Source organism: Eimeria acervulina, genomic scaffold, assembly GCF_000499425.1.
Source record: "Eimeria acervulina Houghton genomic scaffold, Eah_scaff308, whole genome shotgun sequence".
Classification (NCBI taxonomy): Eukaryota; Apicomplexa; class Conoidasida; order Eucoccidiorida; family Eimeriidae; genus Eimeria; species Eimeria acervulina.
This window is the reverse complement of record NW_013547720.1, coordinates 17,615-37,081: the sequence shown is the minus strand read 5'-3', so window position 1 is coordinate 37,081 and position 19,467 is coordinate 17,615. Positions and strand designations below refer to the sequence as shown.

At 41.8% G+C, this 19,467-nt stretch overlaps 3 protein-coding genes across 3 annotated transcripts; 2 read left to right on the top strand and 1 right to left on the bottom strand.

The window, feature by feature from the left end:
• Positions 1-2,254: 2,254 nt before the first annotated feature.
• Positions 2,255-3,634, top strand: EAH_00032150 (fibrillarin, putative; the record flags this gene model as incomplete). Its single annotated transcript, XM_013392344.1, has 3 exons — positions 2,255-2,261; positions 2,593-2,676; positions 2,835-3,634. 3 exons carry the CDS (start codon positions 2,255-2,257, stop codon positions 3,632-3,634), a joined length of 891 nt encoding a protein of 296 aa, XP_013247798.1.
• A 3,058-nt stretch (positions 3,635-6,692) lies between these two features.
• EAH_00032140 (hypothetical protein, conserved) lies at positions 6,693-8,748 on the bottom strand (the record flags this gene model as incomplete). Its single annotated transcript, XM_013392343.1, has 2 exons — positions 6,693-6,743; positions 7,849-8,748. The coding sequence occupies 2 exons, from the start codon at positions 8,746-8,748 to the stop codon at positions 6,693-6,695; spliced, it is 951 nt and encodes a 316-aa protein (XP_013247797.1).
• Positions 8,749-12,692: 3,944 nt separating this feature from the next.
• On the top strand, positions 12,693-15,310 carry EAH_00032130 (60S ribosomal protein L18, putative; the record flags this gene model as incomplete). The annotated part of the gene is made up of 5 exons (XM_013392342.1): positions 12,693-12,695; positions 13,196-13,285; positions 13,732-13,897; positions 14,452-14,655; positions 15,213-15,310. The coding sequence occupies 5 exons, from the start codon at positions 12,693-12,695 to the stop codon at positions 15,308-15,310; spliced, it is 561 nt and encodes a 186-aa protein (XP_013247796.1).
• Positions 15,311-19,467: the final 4,157 nt, after the last annotated feature.

Below are 19,467 nucleotides of genomic sequence, written 5' to 3'. Positions count from 1 at the left end.
CTGAACAGAGCCCCTAAAGTGATCCGCCTTTAAGAGCATCTTCACGCCGCCCAGAAGCATTTGATCTGCAGCTTCACCCCAGTGAAAGCCATGCGAAATTGAATGCGACTTCAACTCCACTAGAGGAGGACAGCCGAAAACTAACTGCTGCTCCAAGAGGGAAAGCTGTGCACAGCTGTGAATGTAACACGCATTTGACCCTATATCCTGTTCTTTGTAGCTGCAATATTCTCCACCACAATCAATACTGCTGCTGCTGCTGGCCTCTTGTTTCGGCAGCAGATTGAATCCAGGATCTACTGCGTCCACCTCGGCGGTGATCAGAATTCGCATTTGCTGGCAGAAGTGGAAAGAATGCAAGACAAAGCTTGTTGTTAATTCTTCTCTTTTTCCCTCCCCTGTACTCACTGTGGCGGTGGTAGTGGCTTTATGTTCGAAGTCGCGGCCGCAGCCAGCGGAAGGCGTTTTGGCAGGTGCCTTGGAAGTAAGCCAAAGGGTATTGCTGCCTCCTGATATCTTGCATGTTTATCACAACCCTCTACAGCGAGAGGGGGCTTTGTTATACTTTCTTGTGAGGGTGTGTTGCGGCAGGAGCTACACGAGGATCTGCTGTCAGCCCTGCCTTCTTTCCGCATCGGACCCATCAGCTCTCCAAGTTGAAGAGTTTCACCGTTTCTTCCTTTTTTGCAGTGCGGCAGATAACCGATTGCTCCTCTCCAAAGGATGCTTCCGTAATGCGTCATTGATCTATACCTTCAGATAGGCTGAACAGCTTCTGCTTAGAGAGGATTGAGAAGGATGGAACGCTCTATGGATAGCTTCCCTGTTGTTTCAGCTTTTATAGTTGTCCCCAAGCTTACTGCCTTTTCTGGGAATAAACGCACATCTCACCCTATTTAGTAGAGTTTCTATATTCCGGATTTTTCGAGGGAAAAGCGATACACCTGTTTTGAAATAGCCACAGTTGTTGTGCTGTCCCTTTCTAGTTTCAAGAATGCCAGTAGCGCGTTTCTTGTTAAGTAAATTTTGATGATGAATATATTCTTTTAGGGAGAGGGACTTCCGCACTGCTGCATCGCAATGCGCTTAGCCTTGGACTATCGACACAAAAAGGAGGAATTCCTCACAAATGGTTCGTGCGATCAAAGCATTTCCAGGTTATGAAGTGCAGCTACTGCGCTCGTTCCATCGAGATGAAGAGCGCAGCCTCTAGCTCCCGCTATGCAGATCGACGTTACTCTCCATTACTAGAGAGAAGGAAGGACTGAATGTTTGACAGTGGTTTTAGGGGAAATACTCCAAATTTGCCTCTTTTCTTCAGGCAAAACCGTCCGCCATCGCGATGCTTTCAGGTATACAGAAAGTCCTCGACGTTGTATGGTGATCATCGTGGGGTGTCGTAGGGTCAAACCTTCACATAAAGGCTCCACGAAAAGTTGCTCAACTCCCTTTTCATCTGCTTTCCTGGTTTCTAAGATACAGCGGCAAAAGGGCGAAGAGCTGGTGCTTGTTCTAAATAACAGCACACCTTATAAGAACTCGCGCTGCAAGGGGGACTCGCATGCAACTATAGTCAAATGCCCTTTTGCTGTGTGCTCTAACACCGTATTTAACTACTAAACACTTACTGGAATCTCAGTAACTAACCTGCAATGCATATACCAACTTCACAGAGGTCATGGTAGTGCCTATTGCCAGCAATATATATTTGCTTTTAGCTCGTTGTAGAATAGCTATAGAGACAAGTATCCTTCTGCAAATCCTAGAAAAAATACTTAAAACTATGAAGCTAACAAGCCCCTATTTACTCTAAAGAGAGAACGTTTATTTTGTTTGGGTGATTTGTATTCGATTCGTTGGTAACGGCAGTGGCAGAATGTCGCTATAGAGCCGTCGGCCCCGCAATACATAGACGGAAACAAACAAGAAATATTGCTTTCAATTAATCGAATCAACGCAAAATCGCGTAAATAAACCTTTTATTTTCCCTTGAAACTCCTGAAGTCTCGCATGCTCCTGCGGGGGCCCCGCACCCCACAGCCCGATCTTCCGTCATTCTTTGGTTTCTCCAGGCTGCTGGCGAATTTTGAATTGCCATTTGAATGCAATTTAATAAAGGGTTCTGGAGTTTACATCGGATTTTTAAGGTTATTTCGTCTTTTAGAGGGCCCCGGCGCCCGCTGAACTCCGGTTACCTCTGTTCTCGCTGAAGGTTCGGCGTTTTCCTTTCTTCTCGCACAGATTCAAAGACATAATGAGAGGTATGCAATAATTCGATGGATAAAAATATTTGAAAGGATTTGAATTCATTTATTTTGCTCCTCTGCCGCCCCTAGTAGACCCCCGACGGTCTGCTGGGAGGCTGTGGCGTGAACAAGGCAGTTGCTTCCAACTGTAGAAGAACGGCAGCAACAGCAGCAGCAGCAGCAAAAACATCAGCAGCAGCAACAGCAGATGAATTTAAACTCGATTAAGAGCGCCTGTGTCCATACGAAGGGGTACACTGAAGGTGACCGCAAGCGTCTCTGCGTCTGTACGCCGCTGCTCTGTTTGCACTTGCCTTATTCTGTTTTTGCTGTAATTTGCTTGCAGGAGGAGGAGGATTTCGCGGAGGCGGTAGAGGCGGCCGAGGCGGCCGCGGTGGTGGCGGCGGTGGAGGTCGGGGGAGAGGCGGTGGTAAGTCAAACGCATGAACTAGCAATCTGTTTTTTGCTTGTTTGCTCTCCGGAGTAGCTGATCAAGAATACAGATCCAATGCTGCTGATGCTGCCGCTATTACTTTCACCTGTCCTTGTGCAACTAATTCTTTTCTTGCTGCTGTTGCTGCTGTTCAGGTGCTGGAGGTTTCAAGAGTGCGAGAGGAGGTCGTGGTGGAGGTCGTGGCGGGCGTGGTGGTGGTCGTGGTGGGGGTGGAGGCCCAGCGAAGGTGGTGGTAGTGCCGCATCGTTTTGAGGGTGTTTTTATGTCTAAAGGGAAAGCAGATTCGTTAGTAACTCGCAACATGGTTCCTGGGGAGTCTGTATACGGAGAGAAGAGAATGGAGGTAACCCAGGAGTCTGGCGAGAAGATTGAATACCGCATTTGGAATCCTTTCCGCTCCAAGTTGGGTGCTACATTGGTGGGAGGAGTGGCTAATATGCCTATTAAGCCGGGCTGCAAAGTGTTGTATTTAGGTGCAGCAAACGGCACAACTGTTTCGCACGTCTCGGATATAGTAGGCCCTGAAGGTGCGGTGTACGCAGTGGAGTTCTCTCATCGTTCTGGGCGGGACTTAACGAATATGGCGAAGAAAAGACCAAATATCGTTCCTATAGTTGAAGATGCACGGCAGCCTCTTAAGTACCGCATGCTTGTAGATATGGTGGATGTTATTTTCGCCGATGTCGCTCAGCCTGACCAGTCGCGTATCGTTGCATTGAATGCACATTATTTCCTCAAGCCAGGTGGCTGGTTTATAATTTCTATTAAGGCGAATTGTGTCGATTCTACTGCGAAACCTGAAGCGGTCTTCGCAGCAGAAGTCGATAAGCTCAGAAAAGAGAAATGCAAACCCAAAGAGCAACTCACGCTCGAACCTTATCACAGAGACCACGCCGTCGTGATCGGGCAATACCGGGTTTCGAAGAAGAAGTAAACAAAGACAAAAATTGTTTTGTGGAAAGAAGGGAGAATATTGCTTAATGATGCGATGATCAGGACGTGAGAGGAACACCTTCTCGCGTTCAGCCACCTTTGTACATCCTTTTAAGTGGAAAAAAACCGTTAAATGGAGAGCCCTATAATGGGTCATTCATTTATTCAAATTTGGCAATTAGCACTGCGGTAAACTCTGATTTTTCGACTTATTTCTGCATTTTTGGGGGAGGATTAACTCAGCTATGCAGCTTTCAGTGCAACTCAAAATATCTAATAGGCAGTTCTTATTGATGCAGCACACTGCGTCTCAGATTGTCAGAAACAAAGCACAAAAATATAAGTGCACAATAGTTTTCGTGGAGTGGTATTGATGCAGCAACGAGATATACCTGTTCAGAAACGCGCAGAAGTAGAGCCGTCAACAGGACAGCTGCGGAAATACGAAAGAGAAGGAGTAACTCTGCATTTGAAATGTAGTCTTTGAAATACTGCCATTATATACACTATATATTATTAAGAAAAGTCGAATTGCTGCTGCCCTTAGGTGTCGCGACTCTTCGTTTTTAATGGGATGAGATGGTGCACATAGCAATTGATTGATGTACGAGTTTAGGATATGAATTGCCTTCTCTTCCCTCATCTTTTGAAGCACTTGGCTCTAAGCGTTTGCCCATTTCCTATCTATTTAAAAGCATGCAGCTTTCTGGGGAGTTGCAGCTGCAGGAGGCGCCTCTTTCTCGTGCATTGGTTTTGTTGTGCAGCCAGTTTCTTTTCTTGACTTGCATGATGTGAGTTATTTAGAGCACAATTCAGCTTATCAGAGGGTTGAAGTATGATAGAATGCTCAAACAAGTACAATGATCATTATTATTATGATGCTGCATATATATCACTTCAGAGGCGTCTCGATACGGGAGCGGAAGCTGCTGTCAGAGCATTGCCATTCTGTTTATTCTTGGATTTCTTTTTGCTGCCTTTTGGTTGGCGCTCTGGTGGCCGTTCAGGGACTGCAGGTAACCCCCATAAACACCGTAGCAGGGGGAATAATGCGAAATATTTCAGCAACAACACCAGCAATGCTAAACACCTACACGATAATATACACATATGCGCAAATACTTATCTTCGCATCTTCCTTGCAGCTTTTCCGAGAAGGACAGAGAAATGCGTTTGACATGGTGCTGCGGGGTTCTCTTGTGAGTAGCTTTAATCACAAAAACAGAGGAAACGATATTTGAAATATAATGGCTTTTTTTGAAGTACGTGTTGCTACCCTCCCTCCTTGTGCATTGTTTCTTTGGACTAGGTGCGAAGTGTATTGAGTGAAACGAATCGCAGGAAGATTTAAACATCACTTAATTATTTATTTATTTATCTCATCTCAGGTCTACACATTCACAGCCAACGCTGCAGCTTGGCGAACCCTCTGCTGTGGTGGACGGGTTTTATTGTTTGTTCATTTGTGTTGTTATTGTTTGCATCTCAAGCATTTATTCTCCTCTCCACTTTGCACTTCCGCAAAACAATGTTGCGCCGAGGCCTCGCGGGTCGCTACGTCATGACGGTAAATCTATAAAACCATCTTTGTTTTTCTCTCCTGCGTGCGTTTATATGTTTGTGGTTGACGCCTTCCCCTTTGTGTTTATTCACTTGCTCATCTGGTGTTTCTCTGCATATATTTGCCTCCATTGTATGGTCGTTCGTTCAGGATGATGCCGAGGCAATGTATTGCAACTTCAACTCGAAAGCAAGCTTAAAGGGCTACGGCACGGCTCTGTCAAGCACTGAAGATCTGTGCATTTAGCTCTACAAAAGGCGGAATATTTGGTGTATATATAATATTATATATATTATATATATAGCATGCATGCATCTGCGCATGCATATATGCTTGTGTTTGGATTCCATTCGCTCTGGTGTTGGGCTCCAAGAAGAAAATTCTTTAGACCCTGAACTTCCGCAAAATTTGCCGTGTCGTGCAGAACCGAGCAGTTTTTGAAATCATTTTATTTTATTTGGGGCTCTTTGGATATCTTACGGCCTCCTCAGAGGGTATTTCGCTAGCTACAATGATGCAGTTTAAACACCGCTAGCCAATAATACTTGCTGTTATTATACAATTAGTGAAACCATATGAAATGGGATTAAATGAAACCTTATACACTCCTCAGGGGGCAACCAGTATGCATGCAGAGCTATCAGTTGCAGTTCGTATGACTTGAAACAAAAAGAAGTGCGTAAAGATATCAACAAAACCCTGAAAATGCATGAATGTAGACTCTACCTGATTTAAGCGAGACGAAATGAACGTGTGTTGTGTTGAGAATTCACATTTTTGTGAGTTTCTCGTTGCTACAGGCAGCTAAAGAGAGCAATTTACATTTGTTCAATATATTCATATTGGTTGATCTTAGAGGAGGATCTGGGGCAAATCAAAGGACTTCTACACGCCTGTCTCCCAGGAAGAAAAGCAAGCTACAGCGAATATGCAACGAGCAACAAAATAAAAACAATGGGACGCGCCTCGACACAGAAAATGCAAAAAAAAATCAATGAATTCCGGCTGTATGTACAGCGCATTCGCAGCGAACCCGTCCAAAGTTGCAAAACGAACGGAAAATAAGCCCCCTTTGCAGGCTTAAAGAATTTGTTTTAAAAAGAGTTTGGTGCTGCTGCAAGCACACCAGCAGCAGGCATTCTCTCGCTCAAGGAAAACATTAACAATTGACAAACAACAACGAAACGAGCGTCGAGCTGTAGGAAGAAGAAATACCGATAAAATGCAAAATCCCTTAAGTACGGCTAAACTGTCTCTGGGTCACCACTTAAAGGAAGCGAACCGGAGAGGAGCCGCGAGCTGTCTGTACAGTTTCCAACTCAACAGAATGACGAGTAGAATAGACATCTAAAGACAGATTAAAGAGCGCATAAACACCAGCAACTGCTTGTGCTTATCTTGCTCTACAAATTCGGCTGCGAGGGCAGCGGCAACTAGCATCCAATTGCAAACGGGTTACTCCTGTTGCTGCTTCTGCTGCTGCTGCTTTCTTCTTCAATTATTCCCGCTGCTGCTGCTGGGTCATCTGACGGCGGCTGATTGACAAGCCCTGCAAACGGCGGCGCGAGCGCGACGAAAGGAACAGCACTATTCTCCCCAGGTGGAGCAGCACCAGCTGCTGCTGCAGCAGTAGTAGCAGCTGCTCCTGCTGCTGCTTCAGGGGGGGCTGGAAAGCTACCTAGTGTTTGTGTTGCGTGGGCGGAGGCAGCGCTATCCGGTGTACCCGGAGTATTCATACATTGTTGAAGTTGAGGGCAGTTGGCTGCACCAGTATATTGAGTGTTTAATTGCATCACTTCTTCGTTGTTGGTTTGGTGGATGTTGTTGCTGTTGCTTTGTCTTTGACTGTGAGAGGAGACACCAGCAGCAGAAGAAATTCCTACTTCTTTATTCAATATACCACCAGAAACAGACAAAAGATGTGCACACTGCAAACGAACTTCCAAAGAAGACGGCCGTTTCCCCTTTCGCTTCACCACACCCCAAAACCAACGGCAAAGGGGTTCTGACAGCTGTCCATAAACCTGAACAGCGCAAGATAGAGAAACATATATATATATATATATATATGTTTCTCTCTCTCTCTCTCTCTCTCTATATATATATATATATTATATGTATATATGAGTGTGTGCGTGTGCGTCCATGTGAGTGTGTGCATGTGTGTGCATACAGATATATATATATATATGCATTATATATAATAAATTAAAGCTTATGAGTAGGTTTAACTCTATTACTGGCTGCATTCAAGTATTCCCCTTTCACTGGGAAACATGCAAAATAAACACATACACCTCGACTTAATAAAGTTGCACACGTATAAGAACTATTTCAATATGCAGCGCATACACATCCAAAGGGTTTAGTAGAAAACATTTTCAATAAACGACGCAAATACTCTGAATAAGGTGTGTGTACACCCCAAAGATGCTGTGCGTACACCCCAACGTACTCTGCAAGAAAATGATTTAAACACGCGCTTCGTTCCTTCATACCACTGCGTGCACCAGGCCTGCAATAAGGCAAACAAGCGAACAGACGGAGAACTCAGCAGCAGCCGCAGCAACAGCAGCAACATTCCAGCAACACTGGCAAGAGCAGCAGCAGCAGCAACAGCAGCAAGACTGCAGCAACAGCAACATCTCTTGCACCTCTTTGGCCGCTGAGAAAAAAATGGAGGGTTCATTTGTTGCTTCAGGTTGCTTCCCAAAGGCCCCTTCCTGCCTCTTCGCTGCAGCAGCTGCTGCTGCAGCAGCAGCAGCAGGTGAGTGATGCTGCAGAAATCGCCTGTATGCCGCTAAAGCCCTTCTCTTTGCTTCCTCGAAGCCTCTCTTCCGCACACAATACTTTGAAGAAAACATCAAATGGCGAGACCCCACGACAGGCACCACCACTACCCACATCTCCAGTTCAGAATCATAGCGTACAGGAACCTGCTGTAGCAGCACCTGTTGCTGCTGCTGTTGCTGCTGCAGTTGCTGCTGTTGCTGCTGCAGTTGCTGCTGCTGTTGCTGCTGTTGCTGCTGCTGTTGGTGCACGGGGGAGGACCATAGCTGCTGTTGTTGCTGCTGCTGCGGGCACTGGTGGAGGTACTGCTGCTGTACCTGTTGCTGCATGGGCAAAGGAGACTGCGGGTTTAGCTGTACGTACAGCGGAGGTGATGCTGCTGCTGGGGCTGCCTCCCATTTATGTTGTGAAGGTAAATCCGTTACTTTAGGGCAGTTGCATTCATCCGGAGAAGAAGACGCAGAAGAAAACCCCAAAACAGCATCAGATAGACCCGAGGGAGAAGTCATACAGCCCATGCCATCACTTGGCAATAAGGAGCTAACCTGTTGTTGTTGTTGCTGCTGCTGCTGCTGTTGCTGCTGCTGCTCTTCCGCCAGGAACTGCAGTTGCTGCTGCTTATGTTCTCGCTGCTCCAGATGGTTTTGTTCCTGCTGCTGTTGTTGCTGGTGTACCTGCAACAGCATCATTTGCTGCTGCTGCTGTAACTGCTGCTGTTGCTGCAGATGGAGAAGGGCTGGGTTTGCAAAAGCAGAATTGGCCATTTCAAAAGGATTAGAACCTCTTAGTTGTTCTCGAGGTGTTGAAATAAGGCACAAAGAATTTCCGGATACAGCTCCGTGGGGTGTATGTACACCTCGCTGCTCGGGGGCGAATTGCTGCAGCAGTTCTGGAGGCTGGTGTGTGACTTCACTCATTTCATATTTTTCCAGAAAGAAGAAGACAGAAAAATGCGAGGAAACCTTTCTGCACCGGGGTCTCTCCCCTGTGCTTCTGGGGTGTACAGACAGCAGAAGCAAACGCAAGGCTGCCTTCTTCTCTTGGTTGCTGTTTCTGCAAGAGTTTGCAAGCAGATTTTACGCGGGGAGAAAGAATGGATCAACGAATGCGCCGTTCGTCTGGCAGGTAAGAGTTGCGGGTACATCTGCACCAAGAAGACTCAGCCAATAGAAAGAAGAAAAGAAGTGCTGAAGGTAAAGAGATTTTATTTGTCTCTCGCTTCTCCCAATCATATACAGCCGCGAAGGAGGCAAAAACGACGAAAATACTCCGGCGGGTGTTTTAAAGTGCACGAACATAAATTAGTCAATTCAATCGAAAAAGACAAATATTTTAATTTCCATAGTCTTTGCTAAACACTTTGCTTTCTCTCCTGCGGGTCGAAGACTCTGGCGGCCGCACAGTCGGCATCATCTCTCCGCTGTTTTCTTCTAAATATTTTTAAGGAAATAGTATTATTGCACCACATTTATCGAAAATAAATGAAAGAAAAGATGAAATGTCCTGAGAAACCCTCGCGAAGTCTACTCACCAACCCCGCCCGCTGCGGCGGCGACGGTGTCGATACACCCCAGCAACAACACCCCACACGCCCCCATTACCCTGTCTTTCGTGCGAGTAAAGTTTTTTTTCTTTGCACTACTAACAACCCGTTTAAACAAATTCATTTTAATCCAAAAAAAATCTAAGAACCATCCAATAAAGCTCCTATTAAAATAATCTTACGCGACAAGCAAAAACCCTTCAGCATACAAATCAATCATGCACAGGAGGCACTGAGTGCACAGAGTGTCTCTCTTCAAAATAAAAGGGAGATTTTTGCGTGTTTAATGCGTGTTATTAATAATCAGAATATTTAAAAGTAACAGATGGTCTGCTGTCTTGAGGCAAATTACTGTGTTTGCCCCCTGTAAGGCCTGATAACAACCCCGAAGCTGGCGGAAGAATACTTCCTTGGTCTTAGTAGGCAGTCAGGAAGCAAACAAGTAGAAATATAACAACTGTCTCCAGTGCTAGCATCGGCACTAAGAAGGGGGTTTGTTTACGTGTGCATTGGAAGGTGTCTCCCAGCGTTGCTTGCAACACCGTGCGCTGCACTTCGTCTTAGCCGTCCTCTTCTTCTGCCTTTCCAGACCCTTAGAACAGTCCATTCAGAACGTCTGGGGATTGTAGATGAACTCAGCTAAATTTTAACAATTCTTCCCTAAAGTCTTTCGAGCTGATTGTAGCTTATGATGCACTTCAAAGAAGGCCGAGGGCTCACCTTGCACATGATAACGTCGCACGCTTCATCGGGACGGGTGCAAGCAAGCAACACCACCCCAAACCATCTTGTACGGGTGTATAGCAATTAGTAATACAGAAAGCCCTTCTAAAGAATGCAAGAAAGTCTTCAGATACTTCTTATTATCTTCATCGAAGCCTCACACTCTCCCTCTCCTATAGTGAAACCTTCTCCAGAACTGCCCTCTGCTGGGAAGCGGCCAACATGCACGCTCCTTGGTGTGTACAAGGCCAACGGCAGACACGAAACATTTTTGTATTGATCATGCATGCGATGAAGATCTCCTCTCGTTGAAACCATCTCATTGTCTTCATTCCACTCACCGAGAAGAAATGTTTCTAGCAAAGAAAAAGCAGTTAATGCAGCATGCGCCTGTCTTTACCCAGCCTCCAGATATGATTAGCGCTGCGACGCAGATGTAGGGGAAGATTTCCATACTTATCTGGAATCTTATATTCGTATCCAGATTGTGCTTGAAGATGTACAGCTGCTATTAGCATCTGCTTCATTAGAAAGGGAGGCACAAGAGCGGTGGTTAGATGTCAGGAACTGTATTACTTTTCTGCAACACATCCGGACTATGGAAACTTTGAAACAAGCGCTCTGCCAGAGCTAAAAAAGCCTAAACAAGAGAACTCATCAATGCACTGCTACATCAGAAGCTGCAGTCTTTGGTGAACACTACTCCAAAGGTGGGCTGGAAGCTTCTATGCCGGTGGTTCGTCGCAGGGCTGCCCCCGTATAAGGGCAACTGGCAGCAGTCTAACAGGTGAAACGATGAACTTCACAGAGATGATGGAATACTATCTCATTAAAGAAAGAAAAAACGCCGATTCTTCCAGCCTAGCTGAGAATGAGAAGAGCAGGCTTAACTCAGTGCTGATGCAAGTTTGTATTAATTTCCAGGGGTTGTTAGTGCTACTTAGCAAACACTGCAAAGCGGATCTGATCTCTGAACGGTGAGGACGTACATCCCTCCTGTCTACCCGCTGGCGCATTCTGTTCAACTACGCTGCATGCGCGGCATGTAGAATACGAGAATAAGTATATACGAGAACAAGTAAAACTGTAGAACCAAAGTTCGAGACCCACTAAAAAATGAGCGGTACTGCCATTATACGGTGCTTTTGCCTTGGACTAATCCACCGAGGGAGAGTCAATGATGAGCATTCATGCTTTCTCTATAAGAAACCGTTGAGGTCTACCTTCCGGTAGTCAATGACAAGTTGCACCATTCAGTGCCCGCAACAGCATTTGCATGCTATCAGAAAAGCAGTAGAATCATGTGCCAAGCAGAAAATAAAAAGTCAACGCAACGCAAAGGTACTTCAGAAAACGACGAAGAATTGCATGCACTCCATTGCAGTGGTCTTCCGAAAACCGTAACCCTGGGTAGTTCGATTCATTGAACACTTAAGGCGTGGCATAAGCGGACTCAGTTAGAAGAAGAATTTTCAGGCGTACTGGACAACAAGAATCTTCCAGCGGGCCGTGTTCACCGCATCGAACTCATTCCCGAACAACCCCCAACGGTTGTTTCAAGCTACTGGCACACTTGAAGATAAAGCCGACAGGAAAGGGAAGAGCTGCTAGTGAAATAAGAAATTCAACTGTCAACTACCCGCTTTGGGGACAACCTAGTGTTGGGATAGAACATGGAATGCAAGTGGCTCATCTGTGTCACGATGAAGCAAAAACCTCCGATATACCCGATCGGCAAACTACTTAACTGCTAGCATAACTCAGCAGTGCATTTATCATTGGACCTCGCTGAAGTAGTTATGCAGGTCCCATTACATCCCGATGACAGGCACAAGCGTGCTCAACCTAAGTTGAGGCATCGTTTAACCTCTCGGTAACAGTTGTGCCCGTCACACGTCAAGAAGGGACAAGAAGCCCGTTACTTTGAGACCAAAGAGAAAGAACATCAAATCATCTTCTGCTCTTCTCGATGTGTGTAGTGCACGAACACCATATTCAATTGTATGGGCCTAAAATTGCTTTCAGTATAAAATATACATATAAATACGAAGCCATAAATGCGCTTATGTTTAATCCCTTCTTTTTGTTTTCCTCGTTAGTGCACGAATGATTTTTTGAGAAATGCTCCGTGGGGCTATCAACATTCTCTCCCGTTACCAAGAGTAAACTAAAAAAAAGATAAAAGGTTTTGACTAGATAAAAACAGCAAAATATATATCAATTGCTGGATTAGAAAGAACTTCGTTTGTGGCTGGGCATAGGCTGTGTGGGGCCTCGCATTGCATGCAGGTTGCGGGGCTGGGGCTCCGCCGGGTTTGTTGATGAGGGGTTCTGAGGAAATAGGGTAAAAAGAGTTGGAAAAGACGGCAGTGGCTTTATCTCTTTGAGATATTCTGTTCTTTTTCTCGATTTTTTAAGGCCACTCAGCAGACAAAAGAGAAAATGGTAAGGCTGCTACTCCTGTCGTTTCAGTCTTCCGCACCGCCTAACGGCAGAGCGTGTGGGGGATATCGTTTTTTCCTTTCTTTTTCCGGGATATTTATTCGTAAACATTATTTCCTTTTGTTTATTTGGGATTAAATTTTGTTTTTATTCGTCCGTTTCTGCTGCGGTGACTGCACCTCCCCCTCGTGCGGGGAGCGCGGCCGCCAGGAGGTTGCAACAGATTCATGCAGAAGTAGATCGAAGACTCTGTACCTTTTCAAAATAGACGAAGTTTAGCTATGTCCTCGATGCATATGTGCAGTATTTTCTTGCTTCTCAATCTGGCTGCTGTGGGTTTAGTAGTTCAGTGTTCAGGGTTTGGGTCTTGTCGTCGGCCTGTTCTACTGCATACTTTCACTTGAAATGAGGGCTTTCTTTGACGCTGCTGTCCTTTCACCTTATTGCGTCGCCAACTGCCTGCATGTATCGGCTGCTGCTGCTGCTGCTGCTGCTGTGTGCAGGGGATCGACTTGAAGAACAGGGGCCGTACTAAGAAGCACGGAAGACGGGCCCTCGTCTCCGAGAACCCCTACCTTAGGCTGGCCGTCAAGGTAGGCGCATTAATGCTGCATTAATGTTGCTGCTGCATGCATGCGTTAATCCATGCATGCATGCATGCATGCGTCAGCTGTTGTTTCAACATAAGCAGCAGAACGACAACGCCATTGGAGTTGCTTTCAGATTTGACGAAGTGTTTGGGATATATATGAATGCGTTTACACACAAACTTTGAGATAACGATGTGTAGATTATAATTTATATAACTTTAATTATATTTCGTATATAATATTCCATCTAGTACTATACATAGTATGTGCATATAAACCAGTGGGTGCTGGCTTTGTTTCTGCATCTGCTTCTGCACGAAGAGGCCTTTGTGTAGTTTTTGTATTGGTTGCTCTTTGCTTATTATTTTTTTTTTGTTTTCCTTTGCATTCATATCTCCTCGTGTGCATAAGAAGATGCAACTGTGTTTGTTTTTTCTTCTTGTTCTTAGCTGTATCAGTTCCTCGCCCGCCGCACCAACAGCGACTTCAACAAAGTTATTCTGAAGCGGTTGATGGCGCCTCGCCGTCTTCGGGCTCCTCTGTCTCTCTCAAAGTTGAGCATGAGAATGAGAAAAGAAGAAAATAAAACTGCTGTTGTTGTCGGCAGCATCGTCGGTAAGCAGAGAAAAAAACCTCTTCCTCTCCATTAAATAAATGCTTTTAATATGCTTACGTTTATTTCTGTTGGATGCAAGCAATAAATAATTATTTGTGTAGATTCACCGTCTTTATAGACGATCGTCGTGGGCATGATGTCTGTCTTTGCTTGTTTATTTGTTTGTTTTGGTTTGTTTTTATGTGCGTTTCTGTTTATTTCCGTCGAATGCACTTAATTTACTTTGAACAGCATTCATTTGAATCAATTTGTTTTACCCTTTTCAATATTTACAGATAATTGTCGCACTCTGGAGATCTCAGAACTGTTTGTTTCTGCTTGCTGTATTCGTTGATCTTTGTTTGTATTTGTGTATGTTTCTGTGCATTTCTCCTTATTGCCGCTGAATTGAATTAAATCAAATTAAATGGATTTACATGGATATGTTTTCTTGCCTCATTTGCAGATGTTCATCTTCGTCTTTGTGCATGCTTCTTTGCATTTCTCTTTTTTACTGCTGAATTAATTGAATTAAATGGCTTTATATGAGTTTATTTTCTTTTATTCTTTGCAGATGATCCTCGCACTCTGGAGATCCCGAAGATGTCGGTGTGCGCACTGCGTTTTTCTGAAACTGCACGCAAGCGTATTGTTGCGGCTGGAGGCGAATGTTTAACATTTGATCAGTTGGCTTTGAAGGCACCAACTGGCTCTCACTGCGTTCTCTTGAGAGGCTCTATCTTGAGAGAAACCGACAAGCACTTCGGGCCGGCACCAGGTATATACATATATATATATATGTATATATTATGCATATGTATGTATGCATGCATGTATGTATGTATGCATGCTTGCTGTTTTGGTGCTCCTGCTCTCTAGCTTTGTGAGGTTTCGTTTGGGGGTATTTGGCTTTGTTTCTCGGTTTTATCGTCTTTCTGATGCCTTCTTCTATGTATTGGTTTAGTCTTTTGCTGGTGCTGTTTTGGATCTCTTATTTGTCTTCTTACAATGTTGGGCCTGTTTCTGAATTTACTCTATACCGTCTTCCTCTGATTGTTGTTGTGTTTGCACTTGAAGTTTGCATCTGCGATGTAAATTTTTCTGTCCGTCTGCTGTATTTAGAGCAGCATTGTTTATTGCATATAATTTTTCGTTTGCTACTGCTGTTATGTGCATGCATGCACTTGATGATGCGTCGTCGTTCAGCTTTGCGATTCTTGTTTTTCTTTCTATATCCTGTCTTGCCCTTGCGAAGACTCTTGTTGAGTAGAACGACTAATATAATATTTTTAAAAATACTATTTAAATACTTGTTTTCTTTGTTTCGTTTCTCAGGCACACCGCACTCGCACACCAAGCCGTACGTCCGATCGAAGGGAAGGAAGTTCGAAATGGCTCGTGGAAGGAGAAAGTCGCGAGGATACAAGAACTAAGATTGCAAATAAAAAGAATAGAACTAAATATAGAAATAAAAATACAACAACAACAATCAGAAAGAAAGAGCAGAGCAGCAGCAATAGCGGTAGCCGCTGCATCTTTAAAACGATTCCTCTCAATACAAGTGCTTGTATGAGAGACGTCTTAATAAGCAGCAGAACGTTGAAATGTATTATCGTCTTCATTACTCATTGCAGTAATAAAAACGGCAATATTAAACAGTATATTGCTGCTGCTGCTCCCAGACAGAATAATAACTTCTTTATCATAATGATAATCTTATTATTCGTACGGGCCGCCGCTGCTTTCACACTGAGAATGAAAATTTAAAACTAAAAGTGAGAGAAACGGCGACAGAGGCATTGGTTGTGTGCGTGCACGCGGCGTATATACGCCGAGGGTAGATCCAGTTTAGAGTGCAAATTGAATTAATTCTTTAGCATAAGAAAAGTAGTTGTAGGTTGAGTGAAGACAGATAGCGGTAAATACAAAAAAGCAGATAAAGCCGCAAGCAGTTGCAACTCCCTCATAAGATTATAATTTTGCAGGCTTTCTATTTCTCACCTGCACGCGATAACGCACCCAAAGTAATTTAATAAACAGGAGGAGGAACAGCGCGTACATATATATATATATATATATATATATATATATATATATATATATATGGTAGGCCTTGTACACCGCATGCAGCTGATCGTCCTTTATACTGTACAAATAATTTAAACGAGCGAAATGCCATTATTTTGACTTTTGAAATTATTTATATTTTCATTCGTACGAAATACCCCCTAAAAAATTGCGAGGGTCGGGCGCTGAGCCTGCGGCAGCAAATCAAAAGAAAAACGAAGTAATAAAAAGCAAATATTTAATTTTAATTATTATTTATTGTGTAGTTGCTGTTTATATATTGTATACATATTATTGCTACTGTCTGCATTACTCTATTAAGGTGCAGTTCGCCTACACCTTAAGATCTGCTGCACTTGCAACATCTGCATGCTCCATTAACAGGGGAAAACCCGAATTAGACAAAATGAAATAAAAACGAAGAAAGAAAATAAAAAAGAAAATAAAGTGAGGGGCTAACTGCAAGGAGAGAAATCGAAAGCAATTCAAAAAGGAATGATATTGAGTGTATAAAGGAAGGAAGAAGAAACAAACAAATTAACAGAAGAGTAATTAAGTACATAAAGAACAATTACGAAGCATGAAGCGATAAATAAATGAAAACAGCAACAAAACATTATAATATATATGTATACATATATATATATATATATATTTAAAAAGTAAATGCAGAGACAAGCAAATAAACGAAACAAACAAATAGCCAAGTACAAAAATAAACAAATAAATGAACAAGCGAGAAAACCAACAAAAAATGAAGAAATGCAGCAAATAAAAATGCCAAACAAAGCAAACAAGTAAGTAATTCTAAATCCCCCTCAATAATGATAATACTAATAATGCAAATTAATACAACAAATAAGCAAGCAAGCAAACAAAGAAATTAAATAAGTAAATCTACTTTATAAATAGTATTACCAGAGAAGGTAGCATTTGAAAAATCGAAGCCAGGGTGCTGAGAAACAAAAACACAAAAAAACAAATACAAGCGAATTGCAATAAACACATAAACATGCATGCGAAACATACAATAATAATAATAGTAATATTATTACTATATATTATAATAATAGTAAATAATAGGAATAATATTAATAAATATGGTAATAATGATGATAATAAATAAAATAATGATACCAAATAATAATAATGAAATAATAATAATGAATATAGTTATAATAATTATTATTTATTATTAGTATTATTACTACTATTGCGATATAGATGAATAGCCGTACAAATACACAAACTCACCTCCTCTCCAAACCTCTCTAGCATTAATTTCTTCTGCACTTCTTCCTGCAGCACCGCGCAGAACGAAAGCCTTTCGCGTATAGATATATTAAATTATATATATATTTAAAAAACAGCTATTTGCACATTCAAAAAATATTCAAATGTATGTAATTATAAAGCAGCAAAGTTAAGGAGAAGGTCAGCAAGAACAAATGCTCTTAATAATAACCGTGTTTCTACTTTAATGCGATTCATATATATAATATTAATAATAATAATGATTTCTTAAGACGTTTAATTTGCATGCAACTCCAACAAATGCAAATACTAACATGTGCGCTTCTACTCCTGACATTCCAAACAAAACATTTCTAAAAAGTAAACAAAAACATAAATACAAATGCAAATATATATTCATACACGCCTACAAACGGTGTATCTACATCGCCACGTACAGACATACATAGGTAAGATGCATACATATAATAGTTTACAGCTATGCATGTTAGCATGCGTAGATATTACCTAAATTCTTTTAAAATGTATACAATAGAATATATGCTATGCATATAATATATATATATAATGCAGGTAGTAATAATGCAAACAACCAATAAAAAGACATTTATTTGAGTCAAAATCCACAAAAAGGATTTCTCCAGCATTGTTAGAACACCACTTAAACCTCCCTCTGTTGCTGTGTCAACGAATTCACATTCAATCAAACAAATAAATAAATAAACAACTAAGCCAGTAAGAAACAAACAAATAAACAAATAAATAAACACTTTATTTATTTTATCTATTTATTTATTTATTTATTACCTTCGCCAGAGGATTTAAGGCAGCGTGCCCTTTGAGTACCGACTTCCAAACTTCGCCTTTACGCATTTTCCCCAGCTGTATATGCAGCTCCCCATCCTCTGATAATCCATTTACAAACAAAACAGAAAAACTAGTATTATACATATAATATTTTATTACTATTATTAGTAAATATAATAAAGATATTCACTATGTGCTTGGGTATTATCAGCAGAAATCCAAGCACTAACCTGCACCCATGAATAAAAGGGTTTTTCTATATTACAGCTTTAAAAAAAATAACAAAGGAGAATTATTCAAAATAAGAACAACAAAAAACATCAAGAGGGCGCCGGCTTTTCGCGGTTTGTTATGTGTTGAAATTCAATAAAAGATGTTATGCTCATAGGAAAAGATGCTCATACAAAATCACATGAAGACTTTCTCTATAAATCAATATATATAAATATAAATTATATATTATGTATATTACATGCATGCAGTCTGAAAAATATCACTGAGGGCCTAAACATCAGAATATTCCAAGCAAATTATGAACGCCTTTATTTATTATGTTGCATGCAAATTAGAAAATATTTGAATAATCATTTTGCCGTACCCAACATCCAGAAAGAAGAAGACGTTTCTACAGTTGATGAGAGTTCCTCCTGAAGGAAGAGAGAAAAACAAATGATAGAATCTTAATATTATATTTAATTCGATAGTTAATTAATTAATAAGGAGCTAATTAATTAATTAACTAATTACTTGGCTTCTTCTTCTAAAGAAATATATAATCTGCATAAGTAAGTGAAATGATCAAATTGCATTTACAGCAGCAGCTGCTGAACAGCACAACAACAGGGAACAAACAATAATATTAAATAGATAAATAAATAAATGAATAATAATACCAATAAATAAAAAAGAACAATAAATAATAGTAATAATAATAATAATAGATAACGATAATGATATTGACAAGGATAATAATAATCAATAAGAACGATCGTAAGCAATAATAATAGTAATAATAAAGAAGATACGATACGCATAATAACTGGCAACAAACCACCATTTCTGTACTTCCATAGGAAGAAACAATGAAAAAGACAAACTAAATCCTTTCTCTTCTCGCGTGCTTATTTATGCAGCAGTAGCTGCAGCAGCAGCTACAGCAGCATCATTGTTATTCAATGGGTGCATTCGCTATAGAAATCAACCCTCTATTTCCTACAAGTTTGAAGGCGAAAGACCTAAGAAAAGGTAATCGTCTTTAAAATAAGTATTAGTACATGATTTTTTGTGATAAACACCCTGGCGGAATATCATCATACATTATCATTCAATCAGCACCATCATTGCATGCAATGTTAAGATGAACAACACCAAAATATAATATTCTACAACAGCATCACCGTATATTGTTTAATAGTGCGCATCATCACTCTATGATATTTAATGATGAACGTCTTCATAACAA